At 53.6% G+C, this 20,256-nt stretch overlaps 1 protein-coding gene across 5 annotated transcripts; it reads right to left on the bottom strand.

Moving 5' to 3' along the window:
- Positions 1-5,685: 5,685 nt before the first annotated feature.
- Positions 5,686-11,964, bottom strand: LOC132231823 (uncharacterized). Of its 5 annotated transcripts, none has more exons than XR_009452146.1 (4): positions 11,464-11,642; positions 9,923-10,909; positions 6,516-9,616; positions 5,686-6,375 (listed from the first exon to the last, which is right to left on the bottom strand). XR_009452146.1 is itself a non-coding variant. In XM_059691649.1 (2 exons), the coding sequence occupies exons 1-2, from the start codon at positions 11,743-11,745 to the stop codon at positions 6,010-6,012; spliced, it is 648 nt and encodes a 215-aa protein (XP_059547632.1). In that variant the 5' UTR covers positions 11,746-11,964; the 3' UTR covers positions 5,686-6,009. The 5 variants fall into 5 exon arrangements, 1 of the variants encoding a protein (XP_059547632.1); XR_009452145.1 differs by having other exon boundaries at positions 6,526-9,616; XR_009452147.1 differs by lacking the exon at positions 9,923-10,909 and having other exon boundaries at positions 6,526-9,616.
- Between the last annotated feature and the right edge of the window lie 8,292 nt (positions 11,965-20,256).

The raw sequence follows: 20,256 nt of genomic DNA, 5'->3' as shown, positions 1-20,256 counted from the left end.
CTGTCCTCATCCATAGGTGCACTATTTTTGTCCAGTCTCTTCCCGCATCTCCCACATCCCTTTCCCCCCCAAGAATAGTCAGTCCATTCCCTGTCTATATCCCTGATTCTATTATAATCACCAGTTCATTCTGTTCATCAGATTTTTTATTCACTTGATTCTTAGATTCACTTGTTGATAGATGCGTATTTGTTGTTCATAATTTGTATCTTTACCTTTTTCTTCCTCTTCCTCTTCTTAAAGGATACCTTTCAGCATTTCATATAATCCTGGTTTGGTGGTGATGAACTCCTTTAGCTTTTCCTTATCTGTGAAGCTCTTTATCTGACCTTCAGTTCTGAATGATAGCTTTGCTGGATAAAGTAAAGACTTGATTCTTGTGCTCCTCTGGTCTGCTGTTGGGAGTCTGTATAATATTCTTTATTTCAGTCAGTATATGCTTAATTTCTAGTTGGTTCTTTATCACAACATCGAGGGTCTCATTAGATTTCTTGAGGATCTCACTACATTTATCGGCGGTCTCACCAGTCTTTTCGAGGGCCTTACTAAGTTTATCGGCAGCTTCTAGACAGTTCTTAAGAGACCTTAAAAGTGTGGTTCTGAACTCAATATCCTCCACTGACAGTTTTGTCCTGTTTCTTTGTCTCCACATTTTTTATGCTTTCTTGGTACACCCCCTAGTGGTCTTTGTGCGCAGTCTTATTGCCTTTAAGCCTTGATTGATGTCGGCAATACCGGGGGTGATTTGACCTCCAGGCTAACTGGCTATGAGAGTCTGCTGTGTCTGCAGTGGGAGGGCTTCTGTGCTGGATCTCTAGGGCGGTGCTAATCTAGCCTTTGCCTGAGGCTATCTGGCAAATGGTTCTGTGCAGGGCTTGGGTGGGGTGGGTCCCCGGGGATCTACAGGGCGGGCTGGAGCGAGCAGTTATGGCTGCTCTCAGTTCCTTCCCCAGGGGCTCTGCCTCTCAGAGTCCCAGCAATGGCTGCAAACCTCGGAGAGAAAGCTGCCTTCGAGTTCCGACCGAAGCCAGACAGTCCCGCTTCTCCCGTTTGAGTCTGGGTCCCTAGAGACTCGCCCGGATCTGGAGCTCAGAGTCTGAAACTCCCTCCCAATTGAAAACAACAACCGCGCCCTCCGCCGCCAGCCCGCTCCATGCTCGCACTCTGCACCTGAGTATTTCACTTCAGCACTGCGCCTCCTCTGAGTCTGGGTATGATATTCTCTTTCCTCCTAGTTGTAGAATTTCCACTCAGCCAGCCTTCCTGTGGTTCTGGATGATGTCTGTTCTGTCCTTTAGTTATATCTCTGAAGTGGTTGTTCGAGGCAGCAATCTCCGGCGTTAACCTATGCCTCCATCTTGGTTTTTTCGGCAGTTACTATTACTTCCCTATAAACAAATAGGGCATACGGCACCAGTTGAGCGAACTGGGGGATTTGGCAGCACTGGAAAAAAGGTTTTTTAGCATACAGTCTTAGGAGGCCAAAGACCTCAATTTTTACAGTAATGTTCCCGGAGGGAATAAAGATGATCAGCCTGGTGGATTCTGGGGCTGATGTAACTATAATTTCTACTTTGCACTGGCCTCAATCTTGGCCGGTGCACAAGGTGAATACAACTTTTACAGGTTGCAAACCTCGCTGAAATTTTACAAAGCTCTAATGTACTAGAATGTCAGGGGCCTGAAGGGCAAAAGGGCAAAATACAGCCATGTGTTGCCTCCATTGCACTATCTTGGTGGGGAAGAGATCTTTTACAACAATGGGGGGCTACAATTACTCTACCTTCTTTACAGAAAGGCCATAGACAAATGATTTTTCAAGCTGGTGCTGGCGCCAGTGTTCAGGACCAAAATTTATCAAGGGGGCCACTCCCAAGCGCTTCATCCTACCTTTAAAATGGAAAACAACTAAACCAGTATGGGTAGAGCAGTGGCCCCTAACAAGAGAGAAGTTAGCAGCGCTCCAAACTATTATTAAAGAACAGATACAACTAGGGCATATTGAAACTAGCTCTAGTCCATGGAATTCCCCTGTCTTTATTATAAAGAAAAAAATCAGGTAAATGGAGAATGTTAACTGATTTAAGATGGATTAATGAGATTAATGAGCCTATAGGACCTTTACAACCTGGAATTCCAAATCCAGCATTAAAGCCTTTGCTGTCATGGGCAAGCCCCGAGCCATTAAAACTAACAATGGCTCAGCATATTGATCAGGTAAGTGTCAACATTTTTTTCAACAGTTTGATATTAAACATATTACAGGAATTCCTGGAAACAGTACAGGTCAAGCAATTATTGAGCGAAAGAACTGCACCCTTAAGGAAATGCTGCAAAAACTAAAAGGGGGAGAGGGGCTGGTATCAGGCCAGACTCCCCGACGAAGATTACTAAGAGCTCTATTTACTTTAAATTTTTAAATTTGAATACAGATGCAGGGTCAGCTGCTGAGATACGCTGGGGACATAAAAAGGAGGTCCCGGTAGAACAGCCTGTCATGGACCGAGATGTCACTGCCAATCAGTGGTGCCCGGCTACCGTTTTAAGGTGGGGTCGAGGCTCGGCTTATGTTTCCACAGGAACCAAGAAGTTCCGGATTCCGGATAAAAGAATCAAGTGAAGGCATGGCGAGCAAGAGGCAGTGTGATGAAGCGGGACTGGAAGAGCGGCTTGCGCAACTAACCATCCAGGGAGGACGAAATTCGAGTGCCGTTGCCTCGCACCCGAAACACCCCTCCAGCTACATGGGGACAGGTGAAGCGCCTATGCCAGGAAGGGGAGCGTCTAGTGACTGCCCATGGAAGGCCCTGGAACCAATGACTCTAATTGGATGCCTGGGCCTTTTGATGACCACAGTCCTTTGAGACCAGAGGCCGGAATGCCTGTGTGTCTGGGACAGGGTGATCATTGTCTGCAATTGGGTTATAAAGCCTGGTTGAGTGTAGCTAAAAACACCACTAGTCCTTGAAAGGACCAGTTCAATGGACTCAAACTACTGGGGCAAGATCTTGTTTTAATTGTACCTTGTTAACTTGTGTAAATAACTCTGTACCTTTTCATCACAGTATCTCTAGCTGGAGCTCTCCAAGCCATTGAGGAAGGAATATTGAAGAGGTCAAAAAGGTTTATAGGCATGCTAATCGCTGTAATTCTTGGATTAATTGCTATAACAGCAACTGCTGCAGCAACTGGGGTAGCATTACAGAAATCAGTCCAAACTGCTACTTTTGTTCAAGACCGGCATAAAGATTCAGAACAGTTATAGAGTTCTCAACGGAAAATTGATAGTGAAATCAATGAACAATTAGCCGATCTTGAACAATCAGTAGTTTTTTTAGAGGACCAAATTATTAGCCTACAAAGGCGATTACAGTTAAAGTATGATTAGAACCATACTGGTTTGTGTGTCGCCCCTGCACCTTACAATGAAACAGCTTTGCTATCTTCTCTGTCATGAACCGGAAGCAAAACAAAAAAGGGGGAAAATGTAGCTGGACATGTGGAAAGAGAAGTTAACTAGAAGAGGACGCTCTACCAAGAAAAGACGGGAGCCTGCAAGCAGGCCACGTCAGAACAAAGTCTTGCAAGCAAGACTTACTGTTTAGAGGCAGAACTTTCCTTGAGGTGATAAACAGTCCATGAGGGCATGGAAAGTTCAAGGAAGGGTGCACTGCCGCAGGTGGAAAGTCTTTGTTATAACAGAGGAAATGAAGTCTAATGTGTAACTTAGCTCAGATGATCTCACAAGCATGCCTGTTCATCATTGTGATTGGCTGTACTACCCCCAAAAAACCCATGAGGGCTTTGGGGGCCTTTGCTACTTGCCTGACTAGCCCTCTGCTTCTCTAACTTCATCCTGCACGCCAAGCTTGTCTCAGCGTCTCCGTTCACAAAGAACATCAACACTCCCACCCGGCAGGTGTGGCTCAGGGGTTGAGCATCGACCTATGAACCAGGAGGTCAGGGTTCAATTCCTGGTCAGGGCACAGGCCCGGGTTGTGGGGCCTGCAGGAGGCAGGAGATCAATGATTCTCTCATTGATGTTTCTCTCTCTCCCTCTCCCGTCCTCTTGGAAATGAATAAAAATACATTTTTAAAAAATGACCCGTCCTACCTAGTTTGGCTCAGTGGATAGAGCATCGGCCTGTGGACTGAAGGGTCCCAGGTTCGATTCCAGCCAAGGGCACATGCCTGGGTTGCAGGCTCAATCCCCAGTAGGAGGCGTGCAGGAGGCGGCCAATCAATGATTCTCTCTCATAATTGATGTTTCTATCTCTCCCTCTCTGAAATCATTTAAAAAAAATTTTTTTTAAATGACCCTTCCCTTGCCATGATCAGGCATGTGAAGAGAGTCTACATGAACTAGGGGATTTTAATGATAAGTATCCATTATTCTTCCCTCTTTTTCATGCTTTTTTAAAGGAAAAAAGGTGTGTGTCTTCAGTTTTTCTTTCCCTGTGCAGCCCCCACCCCCCATGCCCAGAGAAAACACCATGAACTGTCCATGTTCTGTGGCATCCGTGATGGGCAGGGGAGGGCAGATCCTGGCGTCGCTGGGTGAGAAGCAGGGACTGAGATACAGTGGGGAGGGGACCCCACACCACCAGGTGCTGCTCACTCCTCCCCACCTCTCCGGTGTGGCCATCTGCCCCCATGGTGGCCCCCACTCCACCTCTGTCTCCCAGGCCCACGAAGGTCCCTCCTTCACAGCAGGGCTGACCTGTGTTGTGCAAATGGCGTGCGGCTCCCAGACCAAAGTCACAAAAAGGCACTTTTGCCTCAGCCTTGCTCACAGGGTCTCAGGGCCCCTGGAGCAGGGAGCTGGGAGTGCGCACCCCTCCCGCCCACCTGGCAGCTGCTGGACTGATGTCTCGTCCCCGACAGGCAGCTGAGTCCCTGTCCTGTCCTGGGGACACCTGCTGCCTCCAGGACCACTTGAGCTGCACCCGTTGACTCCTCAGCTCCTGCACCTGGCCCTGTGCTTGCCACAGTCTCGGGGAAGAAAGGACATCAGCCGCCGAGGCAACAGGACGGCCTGGCCACTGCCTCCATCACCCCGCCCCCCCCTCCGTGACCCCAGAGGCTGCCACGGGTGTTGCAGGCTCCATCTGCTTTCGCTCAGCTCATCTGCCCCCAGGTAAGGGCACGGCCAGCTTGGTTGAGGACCATAGCTGGGCAGGTGACAGGGGTCACACACCAGAACCGTCAGCCAAGAACCCAGACCAGTGACTACCCTCCACAGCCGGGTCCGATGAGCCTGGTCTGAAACTTGGCAAACTTGTCTTGACTCTCAGACATGCCCGGCTTCTGGCTGGGAGCGCACTGATCACCAGGGGGCAGCTCCTGCATTGAGTGTCTGCCCCCTGGTGGTCAGTGCGTGTCATAGCCACTGGTCTTTCCACCATTAGGTCGATTTGCATCTTACCCTTTCATTGTCAGGATTAACTCTATTTTAAAAATCTGCACACTTTTCCATAACATACCTAGTTGCGGTTGTTTCTTATACAGTGGGGCCGGGACTTACAAGTGTCCCAACTAACAAGTCTTTCGAGATACGAGCCGTCTCTCCGCTGATTTTTTGCCTTGAGTTGCGAGCTAAAATTCGGGTTACAAGCCAGCTTCAGATACCCCACCGCGAGCTGGCGCAGCGAACGTCACAGTGAACGCCACAACATCAGCCCGGCATCGCGTGTCTCACTCGTTCACTTTAATGATCTGACATGTGAGTAATCTGAGTTACGAGCTCCATCACGGAACGAATTAAACTCGTAAGTCAAGGCCCCGCTGTATATGACAATTTTGACATAATTTTCTGAAATGCAAAGGTTTTGGCTATTTCAGACCTCAGGTCTCTGCTGGTGATGTGTAGTTGGTTTTCCAAGAGGTCCTTCTATCTTTTCATGGAGGTAAAAATACCTCAATTATAGCCACTCCTGCTGCCTTACCATTTTCATTTCCTGTGCCAAGCTCATTGTTTTGCATCATATTTCTTCAGTTATCTTCTCCTCTTCATTTCCACAACATTCGCTTGTCAGAGTACTTCTTAGTAAGGCCCTTCAATGCGAAACCAAATCCTGTTTTCATCTGTTTGGAGGTTTCCAGGGTTGACTTCTGTCTTCCCTTGAAAACTGGGTCGATTTTGCTTGGAGACACTTCTTTCGCGCCGTCCTGAGCCACCAGGACCTGCCGAGTCCACGAAGCATGTTCAGCCCCCGTTGCATTGAGGGCTGCACCTGGGGGCTGAGAGGGTGGAGGCGGGCAGAGCGAGCCTTTCACGCGATGGAGGAGCTCTGTGGTCGTGCGGAAGCGCCAAGACTCGCTGGCAGGGGGATTCCATGCGAGGCAAGCTTCGGAGCGCAGAGCGGACAGCAGGCGCTGGAAGGAGAGGAACGGAACATTCCGTGGAAAGGACATTCTGATGGCTACTCCCCTGCCCTCCGGCCTCCACAGGCAGCCCTCGCGCTCTCCCCCTCCCTCCCCTTCCCACCTCGTGGTGCTCTGTCCCCACAGCAAACCTCTGCTCACCGCCAGCACCAAGTGTCCCTTAGCACCAGGAGGGCACGGCCGCTTCAGGCCTTCCAGGGACCAGCTCCAGGCATCCCTGTCTCAGCGCCCGCTGCTCATCCAGCTAGAACACGGGAACACCTTCCCTGGCTGTCTGTAATCTGGTGGCCCGTGTGGTGTGTCTGCAGAGTCAGGTCGACACCCCAGAGTGCCTGTTTTTAAAATGTGGGGACAGGAGAACAGGCCGGAATGAGGGGAGATCATGAGACTGTCCAGGGGAGAGGCTGGGCTGCACCCAGTGTACCGAGAGGCAGTTCTGAGGTGGCCACTGAGCCCTGAGGACGGGACTGGAGCTCCCAAAGAGCTGGGACCGGAGGCCATGCGTCACAAAGGCCGGAGAGAAGCCACGACAACGTGCCACAGAGGCCCAGGGAGGAAAACATCTCCAAATCCAGGACATGGACTTGGTACCAAAAGCCACAGTGGCCACCCTGGCCCGGTGGTTCTGTAGGTTGGAGTGTCATCCTGTGCACCAAAAAGCTGCAAGTTCGATTTCCAGTCAGGGCACATATGGGAAGCAGCCAATCCATGTTTTTCTCTCTCTCTTCCTCTCAAAAAAAAAAAAAAAAAAAATCAGCCCTAGCTGCTTTGACTCAGTGGATAGAGCATCAGCCTGTGGACTGAAGAGTCCCAGGTTCAATTCCGGATCAGGACACAGGCCCAAACTGCCTCGGCCAGTTGGAGAAAACCACCCTCCTGTGCCCCAACCCTGGTGGGCTGTGTGTCACTGTAAAAAAGGAAGAAAGAGCCAAACCAGTGTGGCTCAGTGGATAGAGCGTCGGCCTGCGGACTGAAAGGTCCCAGGTTCGATTCCGGTCAAGGGCATGTACCTGGTTGCGGGCACATCCCCAGTAAGGGAGATGTGCAGGAGGCAGCTGATCGATGTTTCTCTCTCATTGATGTTTCTAACTGTCTATCCCTCTCCCTTCCTCTCTGTAAAAATTCAATAAAATATATATTTTTTTTAAAAGTAAGGCTCTTAAGAAAGAAAGAAAGAAAGAAAGAAAGGAAAGAAAGAAAGAAAGAAAGAAAGAAAGAAAGAGACCACAGTGCAAAGGACAGGAGAACCATGGGTGAGAAGTGGCAGTGTCTGTCCTCCAGAAACAAAATGTCATCTGACACCAGGCCCAAGCCCCCATCACGCAGGCCAGCTGCCGAGGTCTGTCCTGCATGGCCTGTGGCCTGAGCCACTCGCCCACCAGTCGGCCCCACTGAGGCGAGCCCGGGCTGCCTGCCAACTCCCGTGGGGCCGGCACCACAGGGCCTCCTGACGAGGCCGCGGCCCGAGCCTGCCGCCTCCTTTCGCGGTGCCGTTCCCGGAGGGGGCGAGGGCGCAGTGGACGCCCCGGGACACCCGCAGGCGGCGCTCCCGGGTGGGACCGTTCTCTGTGAGGACCCGCAGGCCAGCGGTGAAGTGGGACAGGGCCTGGGCCGGGTGCTCAGAGCTCAGTGCACCCACACCAGCTTCCTCCGCCCCCCACCCACCACAGCCTCAGTGAGAGCCAGTTCCAGGCTTCTGTTGGTCAGGCCTTTCCCTGGGAAGGCTGGGGGGTTCCCCAGGGTGGGGGTTCCACACGGGTCTGCAACAGGCGGGCAGCATCGGCCTCCACCACGTCCCCAAGGCCCACGTGGCTGGCTAGTGCCCCGATGCCGCGGCGGACCCGGGGTCGGGGTCGGTGTCGGGCACCACAGTGCCAGGGGGCACGCACTCTGGCCAGAGCTTCCTCCAGGCTCTGTTCATGGTGGCGGGCTGCAGGTCTGTCCAGGCCTGGGCGATGTTGTCCACGGCCGTCATGACAGTATAGCTGCGCCAGAACTCCCGCGCGGAGGGCCGGCCTCCACCAGCCTTCTCCCGGACCAGCTTGCCCAGCGCGCGGCGCAGGTAACGGGCCTTGAAGGCGGCGATGACGCCCTGGCTCATGGGCTGGACCAGGGCCGCCGTCTTCCTGGGCAGGAACTCCACACGCACGTGGGCGGAGAGGCTGCCCAGGTGGGAGGGTGGCAGGGTGCACCGTCCAGGAGCAGCAGGGCCCGGTGCGAGCGGCCGTGGCTGGCGCAGGAGCTCTCCACCACAGGGCAGAAGCAGCCGGTGAGCCAGTCCTGGAAGATGCTGGGTGTCAGCCAGTCGCTGCGGTTGGAGCGCCAGACCACAGGCAGGCCGGCCTTGGAGCAGCCCTGAGGGCGCGCGGGTTCTCGGAGGGGGACACCAGCAGCGGCTTCAGGCTGAAGTCGCCAGCTGCGTTGCCCCCAGCAGCAGGATCAGGTGGTCCTTAGGGGCCTTGGGCCCGGGCCTGGCTGCCCCCTCCAGCGCCAGCAGCATGCGCTCGGGCAGCCGCTTCCAGGAAAGGCCGGTCTCGTCCACGTCGAAGACTTGCTGTGGGGAGTAGCAGCCCCCCTCCAGGATGCGGCGCAGCACGGAGGGGTAGCAGGCAGCGGCCTGGGCGTCAGCCACCGCCGGCTCATCCGTGAGCAGCACGTTGCGGCGTGACTTGAAATGGGCAAACCAGCCATTGCTGGCACCAAAGGTCTCATCCTGGGCGCCACCGCCCTGCTCCTGCTGCAGCTGGGCGAAGAGCCGCGCGCCTGGGCCTGGATGAGCAGCGTGCTGACTGGCAGGTGCCGCCGTCTCTGCTCCTCGATCCACAGGCTCAGCCGGCGCTCCATCTGCCCCATCACCACACCCCGGCAGCGGGTCAGCTGCTTGGCGCTGACGGGCGCCGAGGCCTGAGAATTGGCCCGGATCTTGTCTTTGTTGACACGGATCGAGGCGACTGTGGAGGTGGCCAGCCCCAGAGCCCGGGCGATCTGCGTCAGCTTCTCACCCTCTTCAACCTGCGAAGCCCCTCCAGCTTCACGTGCAGGTGATGGACTTCCGGTCCCGCTGGGCACGGTGGCGGAGGCCGATCCCACCCAGGGGTGCCGTGCCCGACACCTGACGGTGGGGGGTTGTCTTCACTCCGCCTCCGAGCGCCAGGCACCTCGACGAGCTCTGTGCCCCTTGCCCCTCCTCAGTAGCTCCCACTGTGCCCACAATGGCAGCCTCTTGACCTCTCTGTAAGAGGGGGACACGCAGGCATTAATACATGAGCACGTGGGAGTCCCACCACTGCCCAGCTTTGCCACGCACTGACACGGAGCACGGAGCCCTGCTCAGAGGCATGCCTGGCCCTTCTGCCCCCGCTCCCCACTGCTCAGAGGGCTGCACACTCATCTTCAAGCATTTTTGCATCCAGGAGAGCGTGTCACTTACTACTTTTAGCTCACGAGATCAAAACACAGGTGAGACTTCACTCTTCCCCACCCCCCAAACCTCCTATAACCACACGGGGAGCCAAGAGCATCCAGAAACCATCACCACCTCCCAGACACGGACGAGCAGAAGAGCGACCCAGCTCCATGCTTCTCATTCAGACATCGGTCCTCAGTGAGGGAGGCGGGACCAGGACATCTCATCCTAACGCAGGGGCCTACGAACAAATAACCATACGCAGCAAGAGGCACCGCGGTGCGATTGATTATCCTGAGAGGGGAGGGAGCCCTGGGTGAGCCCAATGGGCCCTCAATGTGGTCACGGGGTCCTTGTAAAAGAAGGCGGGGTGGGCACTGAAGCCCAGAGCCTCCAGCGGAGCCAGTCCTGCAGGAAGCTTGATTTTCGCCCAGAGGAACCCACTTCAGGTTCCCGACCTCCGAGATCTAAGACATTTAGCACTAAGTTAGTAGTGATATGCGACGCAGTCACAGGAAACTCACGCGGAAGGGAAACTCCCTAATTCCTGCTCCCACCGCCCCCCTGAGGGAGAGCCACAGCCTGGCCAGCTTCCTGGAGGGCGTCAGGACCGCTCCTCTCCTTTGCTGAACCCGGACCCGGGCCTTTGCTCCTGTGGCTCCTTCGGCCCAGAGCTGGGGCCCTTCCCTCCTGTCTGTATAGCCTGCTCCCTCTCCTGCAAACCTCTGCCCGTCGGTGCCCTCCCCGCCTGCTTCATTGTGCACCGGTCACAGGCGGCCTGCGGACTGCAGCCTGTCTGCCCAGCTCCCTGCTGCGCCCCAGGACCAGGAATATGCCTGGCACTTTGCAGGCAGCTGGTGCGTCTTCCTGAGTAAGTGATTACGGGAAGTACATTGGTGGGAGGGGCTTCCCGCCTTATCCCCTTTGCATCCTGAACGTGTGAGAGTAACGGCCGCCTGGCTGGTCTGGCTCCGTGGACAGAGCGTCAGCCTTCGGAATGAAGGATCCTGGGTTCGATTCCCGTCGGGGGCACATGTCAGGGTTGCAGGCTGGATCCATACTGGGGGGTGGCGGGGGAGGGCGTGCAGCCCATCAATGATTCTATCTCGCCTTCCCTCTCTGAAATCAATAAAATAATTTTTAAAAAAAATAGGTAAGAAAGTAGCACCTGATCAAAACAGTGACGCTGGTGGTGAAGGAGTGCCACGTGACAATCAGGGACAGAAGCCCATGAGAGTGGCTGCACCTCCAGGGTCCCTGGCCGCACCTGGCGGGAAGCAGGAGGCGCCGCCCACGGGCCCCGGAGCCAAGAGGCCTGGGAGGCTCCGGCGTGGAAGGCGGCCCCTAATTCCGATCCGCCCGCACCCATCCTTCTCTCTCCCGCCACCCAGCCTTCGCTGCTCCATCACAAGTTTAATTTAATTCACCCATCCATCCTTTTATCCTCTCGCTCCCACTCCATGAAGTTCCCAGGCCCGCCGCCCTACGTCTCTCGAGACTACATTTCCCAGAAGGCCGCGGGGCCGCCCCAAGCTCCGATTGGCCCAGTGGCGCGGGTCCGAGGCTGCACGCTCAGCGGCTCCCCCCTCCCCTTCCCGCGGCCGGAGCCCTGAGAAAGGCCGCCCCCGCTCCCGCCCCCGGAGCCCGGCCTGCGCGCGGCCGACCGCCCTCACCTCCCGGCAGCGGCGCGGGCCGCCTGCTTCCGCTGGGCCGGTGGGGCTGCGGCCCTTCCCCACGTCCTGCCCACAGCACGGCTCCCCGGAGGCGACTGAACCTAGCCCCCATCTGGTCGTTGGAGGTGGAAGGTCGCCGGGCGACCGCCGGGATTGGAGGAGACCGCGTAAGGCGCGCCTCTCACGTCGCTCTGGGCGCTCGGGCTGCTGGGAAATGTAGTTCGGTGATGAGGCTGTCGCTGCCCCAGGCGGGCTTCCTTGCAGCCTAACTTCTCCTCGCATCTTGCCTGCCGGCTGCTCCGTCCGTCTTCCATCATCCTCCCTATTTCTTTACCTTCCTGCCTCTGTCACACCGTCTTCTCTTCCCCGTCTGTCCCTCATCCCAGAGAGCTGGTTCCCTCCAGACAGTCAACATGTTATTTGTGAAAAAGGTAAAAGGGGGCGCGCTCCCCCCCCATCCTTCCCCCAGGCTCGTTGCCTTTTCCCTTCTCTCTCCTTCGCTCCAAGGAACCTCCTATTGCTTCTGTGACCTGTTTCCTGACCAAAGGCAGCCCAGCTGGATCATTCTGCTTCTAACTTTGTCAATAAATTTCGTCCAATACTTTTTTAAATAGGTAAGTGAGCGGTCTCAAGGATAGATTTGCTTCACGTAGCGAACTGCGAAGTTGACACAGGTGGTTCCAGAAAAATGGGAGGGAAGGTACAAGCGAGAAGGTTAAAGAACAAAATATCAAATAAAAACGCAGTGCGGCCCTAGCGGGTGTGGCTCAGTGGATAGAGCGTCGGCTTGCGGACTGAAGGGTCCCGGGTTCGATTCTGGTCAAGGGCACAGGCCCGCGTTGGAGGCGCAAACCCCAGTAGGGGGCGTGCAGGAGGCAGCCGATACATGATTCTCTCTCATCGTGGATGTTTCTCTCTCTCTCTCCTTTCCTCTGAAATCAATGATAATATCATATATATATACACATACTTTTTAAAAACGCAGTCGGATTGGTGCCCTAGAGGGCAGCGGGCGGCCGGGGTGTGTCGTGTCCTGCTGTGTGCCCTACTGGGTGACACAACTCAAGCCCTGGGCTCTCTTTCCTCAGGACGGAAAGCATTTGCACCCTATTCACCTTCGCAGCCTAGCAGCTACCTCACAGCGTCTGGACTCTGAACAGTTGCTTTGCTGAGGGAGTCACACAGGCTCCCGGCCATGTTTGTTCTCTGTCAAGTTTTGGGTGAGTCTTCCTCACAGGTCTCCCTCCGACTTTCTCTCTTGTTGCGGTCACCGTCTCTTAGTCTTTGCAAACCTCAGTCCATCTTCCTGTGCCTCTGTTTTCTGCCTCCTTCTCCCTCTGGTGTCCTCCTGTGTCCCTGTCTGTGCCTTGACTCTCCATGTCTGCTCTTCTGGTCCCTCTCCTCTCTCCCTCCTCTCCCTCCCACCCCTTACTGCTCTCCTCCCTGTTGCTAATTATTCTGGCCGTCATGACTGTACCCTTTTATGTAATGATGTTTACTTTGAATTTATATTAGTTCACACAAACACTCCATCCATGCTTTTGTTCCGGCCTCCGGTCCAGTTTAAGAACCCATTGTGGCCCTCAAGTCAAAAAGTTTGCCCACCCCTGCTCTAGAGCCATCGAGGCAATTTAGAGTAATTGTGCTGTCCTGGTCTTAGGACCACTGAGTCAACTGGAACGTACCACCTGTGGCCACTAAAACAATTAGGGTAATTGTGCTGTCCTGTTTCCCAGGTACAGAAGACTGTGCTTCGATAACCAGTAAGATCACAATCAATGGGATAGTCATTCAATCAATAAGGCATTCAATCGAATGGGATGACTTATACAATTTAGAAAATCAAAGTGACCTGTCCATTGTTAAGCCAAACAGCAGGGTTAGAGTTAAACTACAGTTTCTACCTGATGGTTGCGACCATACTTCAGAAGAACAGTTGGTGTTAACAAGGGGGTTGGGGGAATTAACACTGAATTCTCAGAGGTGTTCGTGCAACTGCTGAGCACAGGTGGAGATCCTGCTACCTCTGTGCTGGCCCACCCTTGAGACCGAAAGGGGCAGAGGGATGGCTACTTGCTTTTTGGGAAACAGGCACAAGGGAGGGGGAGACGCCACATGGACCAAACTAGGCAGGACGGCGGGAGGGGGGTTGTGGAACACTAAACATGCAACTTCACTGGGGCTTCCCTGGGTTAAGTGGAATTTGAGGAAACATTGGGGGGGGGGAGAGTTGCAACACAACAGAGCAGCATTTGGAAGGATGTTGCCCACCTTGAGACCGTGTTCACTCGTGTATGCTTCCCCAATCAAACACACAATCAACTTCATGCAGCGGAGGCACAAGATAAAATGAGGTGCATGAAGTATGACTGATAAAAAGCTCCTGGGGAGAGGAGATGGAGTAGGTCAGGGGAGATTAGGTGTAAGGGAAAGTGTGCTGCTCAACATACAATAGGAACCAGCCCTTACATTTGCACTCAGGACCCACACTTGCCACACTCAGTGTAAATTGGATGTTTCAAATGTCGTCCATCCACTCAGACCAACTATCGCTGTTCCATAGATTTGTGAAGACACAATTAACCCCATACCGACATAGCTGCTACCCTACACATCCAACTGTTAAAGGCTAGCTTTGAGGCAGGCAGGGGGGATGTAGAGTAGACGACCACAGCTAATACAAAGAGACGGACTTGACAGTGGGCACATGCGATGGAAGGTGAGGTGAATGATGGCCCTGACCAGGTCAAGGGCTACGGCAGATCCAACCAGGTGTCCTGGAAGCAACCCGGGATACAAAAAAACTCCCAGATGAGACCATGTCCATGAAAACCACACCCAACAGGACCCTGCAGCCACTCTGGCCCCCGTGGGAACCAGGACTGGGAGTTACCAGGTAAGACACTGACTACAAGCTACAGTGAAGATTGCTCAGGGTAATGTACAATTCCTAGACGACAGAGGAAATACACAGGAAAAAGTGTCCACACGACAGGGAGCTACATTGGGGGTATATGGGACAATGACAACCACATAGTCCACAGCCTGTGCAGACAGAGCAGCCTGTCTTATAAAGGGAGACCAGAGAGGAGGGTAGGAAATGCTATAAGCAGACAACTCCATGGGCCCCAGACAACACTCTCCCAGTATATATCTTCTGTGTCTAAAATCTATCCTTGAAATAAAACAACCATCATGTTGAGAGCGCACCCAACCAATACAGTGTGTGTGTGTGTGTGTGTGTGTGTGTGTGTGCGCGCGCACTCACATGGACACTAGGGACATAGGAAAGGGCACTATTCACTCACAAACAACACAGTGCTCACAGGTCCTACGGCAGACATGTCAGCTCCCCACAGGCACAAGCTACACAGATGCATGCGGGTGAGCACACACAGTCACAGCTTCCCTTCTCTCGGAAGCCGCACCATGAGGTGCCCCTGGGGCATCACAAGCACAACACACTTCGTTCCACGCTGGCCAGGTGCATGCAGGGGGAAACAGGGCACAGATCCCTCCACACCAACAGCAGCCTCTGTGGTGAGGACATGGCCACCGGGAAGGGCACACAGACCTAGAAAGGAGGAATTTCTGTAGCAGAATCCATACACAGCAGGTTAACAGGACTTGACCCACAGGAAACCCATTCATTAACCCTAACCAAGCAAGCAACCCACCCACTCAAACACCCACCCACCCAGATAACACAGCGTTCAGGGGGGTCAAAAGAAAAAGAGACCTGAGGGATACCCCAAACACTATAGCCTACTCAAAGCCCTATGTGCTAGGGTGAGGGACTGCAGCATGGAAGGGTTACAAAATGTTAAAGAATGTGCGAAGGGGAGGAAATGAGACATAAGAAATTGAATGTACTGGAAAGGGGGGACTGACTATGGAGGATTGTGTCAGGGTTAGGAACCATAGAAGAAAAATTGCTAAATTGTCTTAGAAAAACAATGTGTTATGATACGCTCCAGCCAGGTGTGACTCTGTTTACCCCCCCCTTTGTTCTTATGAACTTTCTGTGAACTTCTAAGGTAACACTGTTTTGCTATAAAGGATCATACTGCATCCTTGATCTCGGCCACATGCTCCGAATCTCCCAGAGGGGGAGACAGGCGCTGTGGTCAGCTGGCCAGCTTAATAAAAGGCTCTTAAATTTAAATTCTGAGTCAGTGGTCTATTTCGTTGAGCCAACCCATAACATTTGGAGGCCCCAGCAAGATACCCGGCAGGGAGGAGAGGGACCCCTTGTTTAGGGCTGGAGGCTCTCCCCCGGCAGGGAGGAGAGGGACCCCCTATTCAAGGCAGGAGGCTCTCCCCCACTTGTCGCTGGGCACTCAGCGAGATACCCTACACCTGTGGAGAATGACTACCAAGGAGGCCTCCAGTCCACCCAAAAACTTTCAATTCGGAAACCGAGCCACCTGGACTCTCGAGAGAGGTAAGGACCGGTCGTTAAACTGGAATTGGGACGTCCCACGGAAGGACCTATACGGAGGGCTGGACGCAGCAGTACTCCTGGTCCTGACCCACGGCCACGACGGTGGCCGGGGTCCCTGGTTTGTGCGGCTGTAGGCTGCACTGGGTTTGTCTGTCTGGTATTTGTTTGTCTTGGTGTTTATTGTCAAAAAGTTGTCTGCTTCTGTGTACACCCTGCTGCAATGTTTTTTGAAAATTTTCAGGACTTCAAGGAGCGAGCTGCAGGTTCCGGGCAACCTTGGGTTGCATTTGGCTGGTTTGTTTTGTCTCTGTCCTTTGTTGTCTTTGTCTTTGTCAAATGGGATAGGGTCAGTCATCTTCGTCGACCCCCTATCAGTCAGGCCCACTCCGGATGAGTGGAAGGGGAGCTTGATCACCTCCCGGGAAGCTATAGAGCTCCCTCAGGAATGGGGAAATTGTTAGGAATTGGGTGGATTGTTTAAACTCTGAGTGAATGTCTGGTGAAAGTGTGTGAGTGTGGAGGGAGGGGGCCTGCCCTCTCCTCTCCTTTGTGTGGCTCCACGACTTCGGTTACGGAGTCCGAGTGGGCCCCAACCTGCCGTTTCGCGATTCATCATATGGCATAACGGTGACTCACCCCCATGTGGAGGTGACCAGGCCCAGGGTTTATACGGGTGCACCTTAGCTACGACGAACCTAAGCTCCCAAGGGACGCGGCCAGGCGGGCATCTGCATGAGGATCTGTGAAAACAGGTCACCCCCTCCCTTGTCTGTCTCTCACCACCGATCATCATGGGGTCGGGACAAAGTTTGTTTGTGTGGGACTAGCCAAATTACTACAGAGAAGGAGGACTAGGTACAGCTCCAGCCTGGGCTGGTCTACCAAGAAAGTGTAAATCATTACTGGTCTGTGTAAAGTAAGAGCTACTTTGATTTATTCTGCTTTCTGTTGATACGCTTGGCTGAACGTTTGGGCTGGCCCCTTTAATAGTCTTCAAAGCCTCTTGCAGCTGTGAGAATTATTTTTTCTCAGAGTCCTTTGCTCACTGTTAAAGGATAATCAGCCTACTTAGTTAATAAAGATTTCTGTCTATCAGTTGCTCTTACCTGGGTTGTAATTTACTGTATTAAACTAAAGTTCTGGGGTAGATTTAAAAGTTATAATATTAATGCTTTTGATTTACAGCGATTCTGTGAATAGGAGTGGCCCACTTTCCAGGAGGGGTGGCCGGATGCAGGGTCTTTTGATCTGACCACTGCCTACCGGGTCCATTATGTCATAGACAGCCACCCGGGGCATCCTAACCAAATTCCTTATATTCAGGTTTGGGTTGACATATTGTCCAAGAAACCCCGGTAGATGAGGGCATGCCTCCCGAGGGGAAAATTGGGACAGAGACAGACAATTCTTTTGGCCGGGCCCCAGAAGGGACAGGCTCCCCCGGCCCTTCAGGGAGAGCAGGAAGAACCCATTAGCCGGCCGCCCCCTATCGTCCCCAGGCGCCGGATCTGGGTGAGCCCTGGCCTCAGGCCCAGGCCACGCCACCAGCTCTTGACAGAGAGAGAGAGGGGAGAACCTGCAGGACCTTGCGACATCCGCCAGTCCTGCAGCTCCTATGTTGCCACTATGGCAGGCCGGCCCTCTAGATCTGGGGCTACACAGGCAGCCCTCTGGGGATGCAAGGCAGATAAAGGCGCTATTCCCCAGCTCCAGAACAGATTGGGGAATGAATGATCAAAGAAGGGGGGCTGGATGCCTGAGCTACCTGCAGTGGCCCTGAAAAAAGAGAAGCAGCAGCAGCAGCGAGAAAGTACTTGGGCCTTTGGCTTGCAGGCTACAGCAGTTAAGCCATAAGCCAGTGACTAGTACTAGCCTTCCTACAGCCCCAGAAATAGAGTAACAAGCCTGAGATCTATGAAAACTGCAGATAGAGCTGGTAAAAGCTCCCTGCTTGCAAATGTACTGAAAGGGTTTAGTACCTGTTGCTGCTGGAAGAGGAGGGGCTGATACCCCTTCCAGTGCACTCCCTTCAAAGAGGCCTGGTCGCTGCTCTGCCATAGAGGGGACTGGTGGGAAGACAAGGAAAGCAGGGCCCTGTAACTAATAAACAGAGTTAAGAAAAGGGCACTCTCCCTGGACCTGGGAGCCATCAGGACTTTGAAATTCTCCAAGAGAGGAGAAGTCTGACTCAGAGACTGGCCGAAACCTCGTTGGGTTAGGAGGACCGGAGGCTGCATATTGAACTTATAGACTGCAGTTTGCTAGGCAGAGGTCCGAGCCCAGTTGTAAAGGGTTAAGCTACCTATGTACAGCAAAACAACTTTCTCCTGTGCCAGAATACATTTTAAGGAAATTGGACAAACTATATTTGTGGCTAGAAAGAAGAACTGGCCTATGTGTAAACTGTCCTGGAAGAAGGCTATGTGGGGTGAACCCAAAAAGTAAAGGGTGTCTCGCTGCCGAGAGGGCAGTTGCCCAGGTCGGCAAAGAAAAATACCCATTAAATTTTGGTTTCTATTGAGAAAAAGTTGACAGTTAGCAACCCGTATGCTGTCTTACAGGCCTGTGTGACCATGCCCATGCCAGGGGTGGCACAAAACCTCAACTGTAGGAAACTGGGGAAGGCCTGTCTAGAACAGAGGGGGTTAATAAAGTGGTGAATACTAGCCCTCTGTTACAGGAATTACAGACCCTGTGAGGTCCTGTGACATGTAAGACCCTGTAAGGAAATAAAGCTCCTTTAGTACAGATTAAGGGCTGTGTTTCCCTCCAGGCAACCCAACTGGAACCCCTATAGTGACAGGGGAAAGGAGGCTCTCGATCGGTATCGCCAGACTCTATTAGGGGGCATCCGAGCTGCTGCTTGGAGACCCACAAACCTCTCTAAGGTGACAGAGACAGTCCAGGGGCCTAACCCTGATACCCCGGAAAGTCGGAGGGCTGTCAATGTTGCATTTGTTTCCCAGTCGGCCCCAAATATTAGGAAAAAATGACAGAAGTTAAAAGGCTTTGAGGGGAAATCAATCTCTAAGTTGGTTGAGGTGGCCCAGAAGGTTTTTGACAATCGGGAGGACCCGATGGCAGATTTAAACACCTGGATGGCCAAGGTCCTCCTGGCCCTGAGCGAGGAGGGAGGCCCAAGGGGCAGGAGAGACAACAAGGGCAAAGAAAAGCCTCTTGGAAGAAAAGGAGTCCAACCCCGGCTTGGGAAAAATCAATGTGCATTTTGCAGAAAGGAAGGACATTGGAAAAGGGAGTGCCCTGAACATGCGGGGGAACCGACTCCCTCCCATGCTGGTGGAGGAGGTGGATTGGAGTTGTTGGGGCTCAGCTGGCCCCCAGGAGCCCAGAATGACCCTGACAGTGGGGGGGCCAAAAGGTGGACTTCCTTATAGAACTCAGCACTCACTCAGGCCCTCTGGTGGGGAAAGGGAAAAAGAGTAAACATTTTGGCTTCCTGAAAACAGCTGCCTTGAACCCAGCCACACTCCTCCCTGACGAGAAGGCAGAGGCCCCTTTTCGTGAATGCGAGGAGACACTGACTACCCTCACTTCCCTCCGCGAGGACCTTGTGGACCAACCCCTGCAGAATCCGGATGAGACCCTCCTCACCGACGGGAGCAGCTTCGTAGAGGAAGGTACCCGGTATGCGGTATGCGGGGCGGCAGTAGTGACATGAGGAGGAGCCAGGGGAGATCTAAGAAGCCCTGGTGAGCACCCTGGCACTCGTCCTGCCAGACCTACCCAGGGACTGCAAGGATATATCTCCTCACACTGCCCTTACAGGAGGCCAAGGAAGTGGCTAAAAGACCAGTAGGGCCCCTAGAAGTTCTCGTAGCCCTGCCAGCAGGAAGGCTCCCAGAGAAGCCTACTCATCTGCCAGAGGAGCAGAGGTTAGCTGAGAAACTAAGGGCCCGGGAAGGAGAGGCTGGATGGCTAATTCTGCCAGACGGGAGGCCTATAGTGCCAGAAGCCCTGGGGCGGACCATCACTTCCCAGACCCACCAGAGGACCCACCTGGGGAGAACGAAGCTATCAGAACTACTGGGAAGAAAATTTTACATCCCAGAACTATCTCAAGAGTTGGCTAGTAGGTGCCAAGTGTGTGCCCGGGTAAACCAAGGGCCCCCTGTTGTGGCTGCACCGGGACAGCGATTCTGAGGTCAGAACCCCGGAGGACACTGGGAAGTGGACTTCACCGAGACACCAGGAGGACAAGGAGGGTATAAATACTTGCTGGTTTTCATTGATACCTTCTCTGGCTGGCCTGAGGCATACCCAACCAGGGCAGAGACAGCACAGGTAGTAGTTAGGAAACTCCTCGCTGAAATTGTCTCCCGGTTTAGCCT

Source organism: Myotis daubentonii, chromosome 3, assembly GCF_963259705.1.
Source record: "Myotis daubentonii chromosome 3, mMyoDau2.1, whole genome shotgun sequence".
NCBI classification, from domain to species: Eukaryota; Metazoa; Chordata; class Mammalia; order Chiroptera; family Vespertilionidae; genus Myotis; species Myotis daubentonii.
Note: the sequence above shows the minus strand (reverse complement) of the source record. Positions and strands in the feature narration are given on the sequence as shown.

Bases quoted from the DNA above. Each gene is read 5' to 3' on its own strand.
- LOC132231823 (XM_059691649.1), bottom strand. From the start codon at position 11,745: ATGCGAGGAGAAGTTAGGCTGCAAGGAAGCCCGCCTGGGGCAGCGACA. The intron at 6,376-11,463 runs GTGAGGGCGGTC...CTCTCCTTCCAG, and splicing joins GCCCGCGCCGCTGCCGGGAG to CGCCTGCTGTCCGCTCTGCG.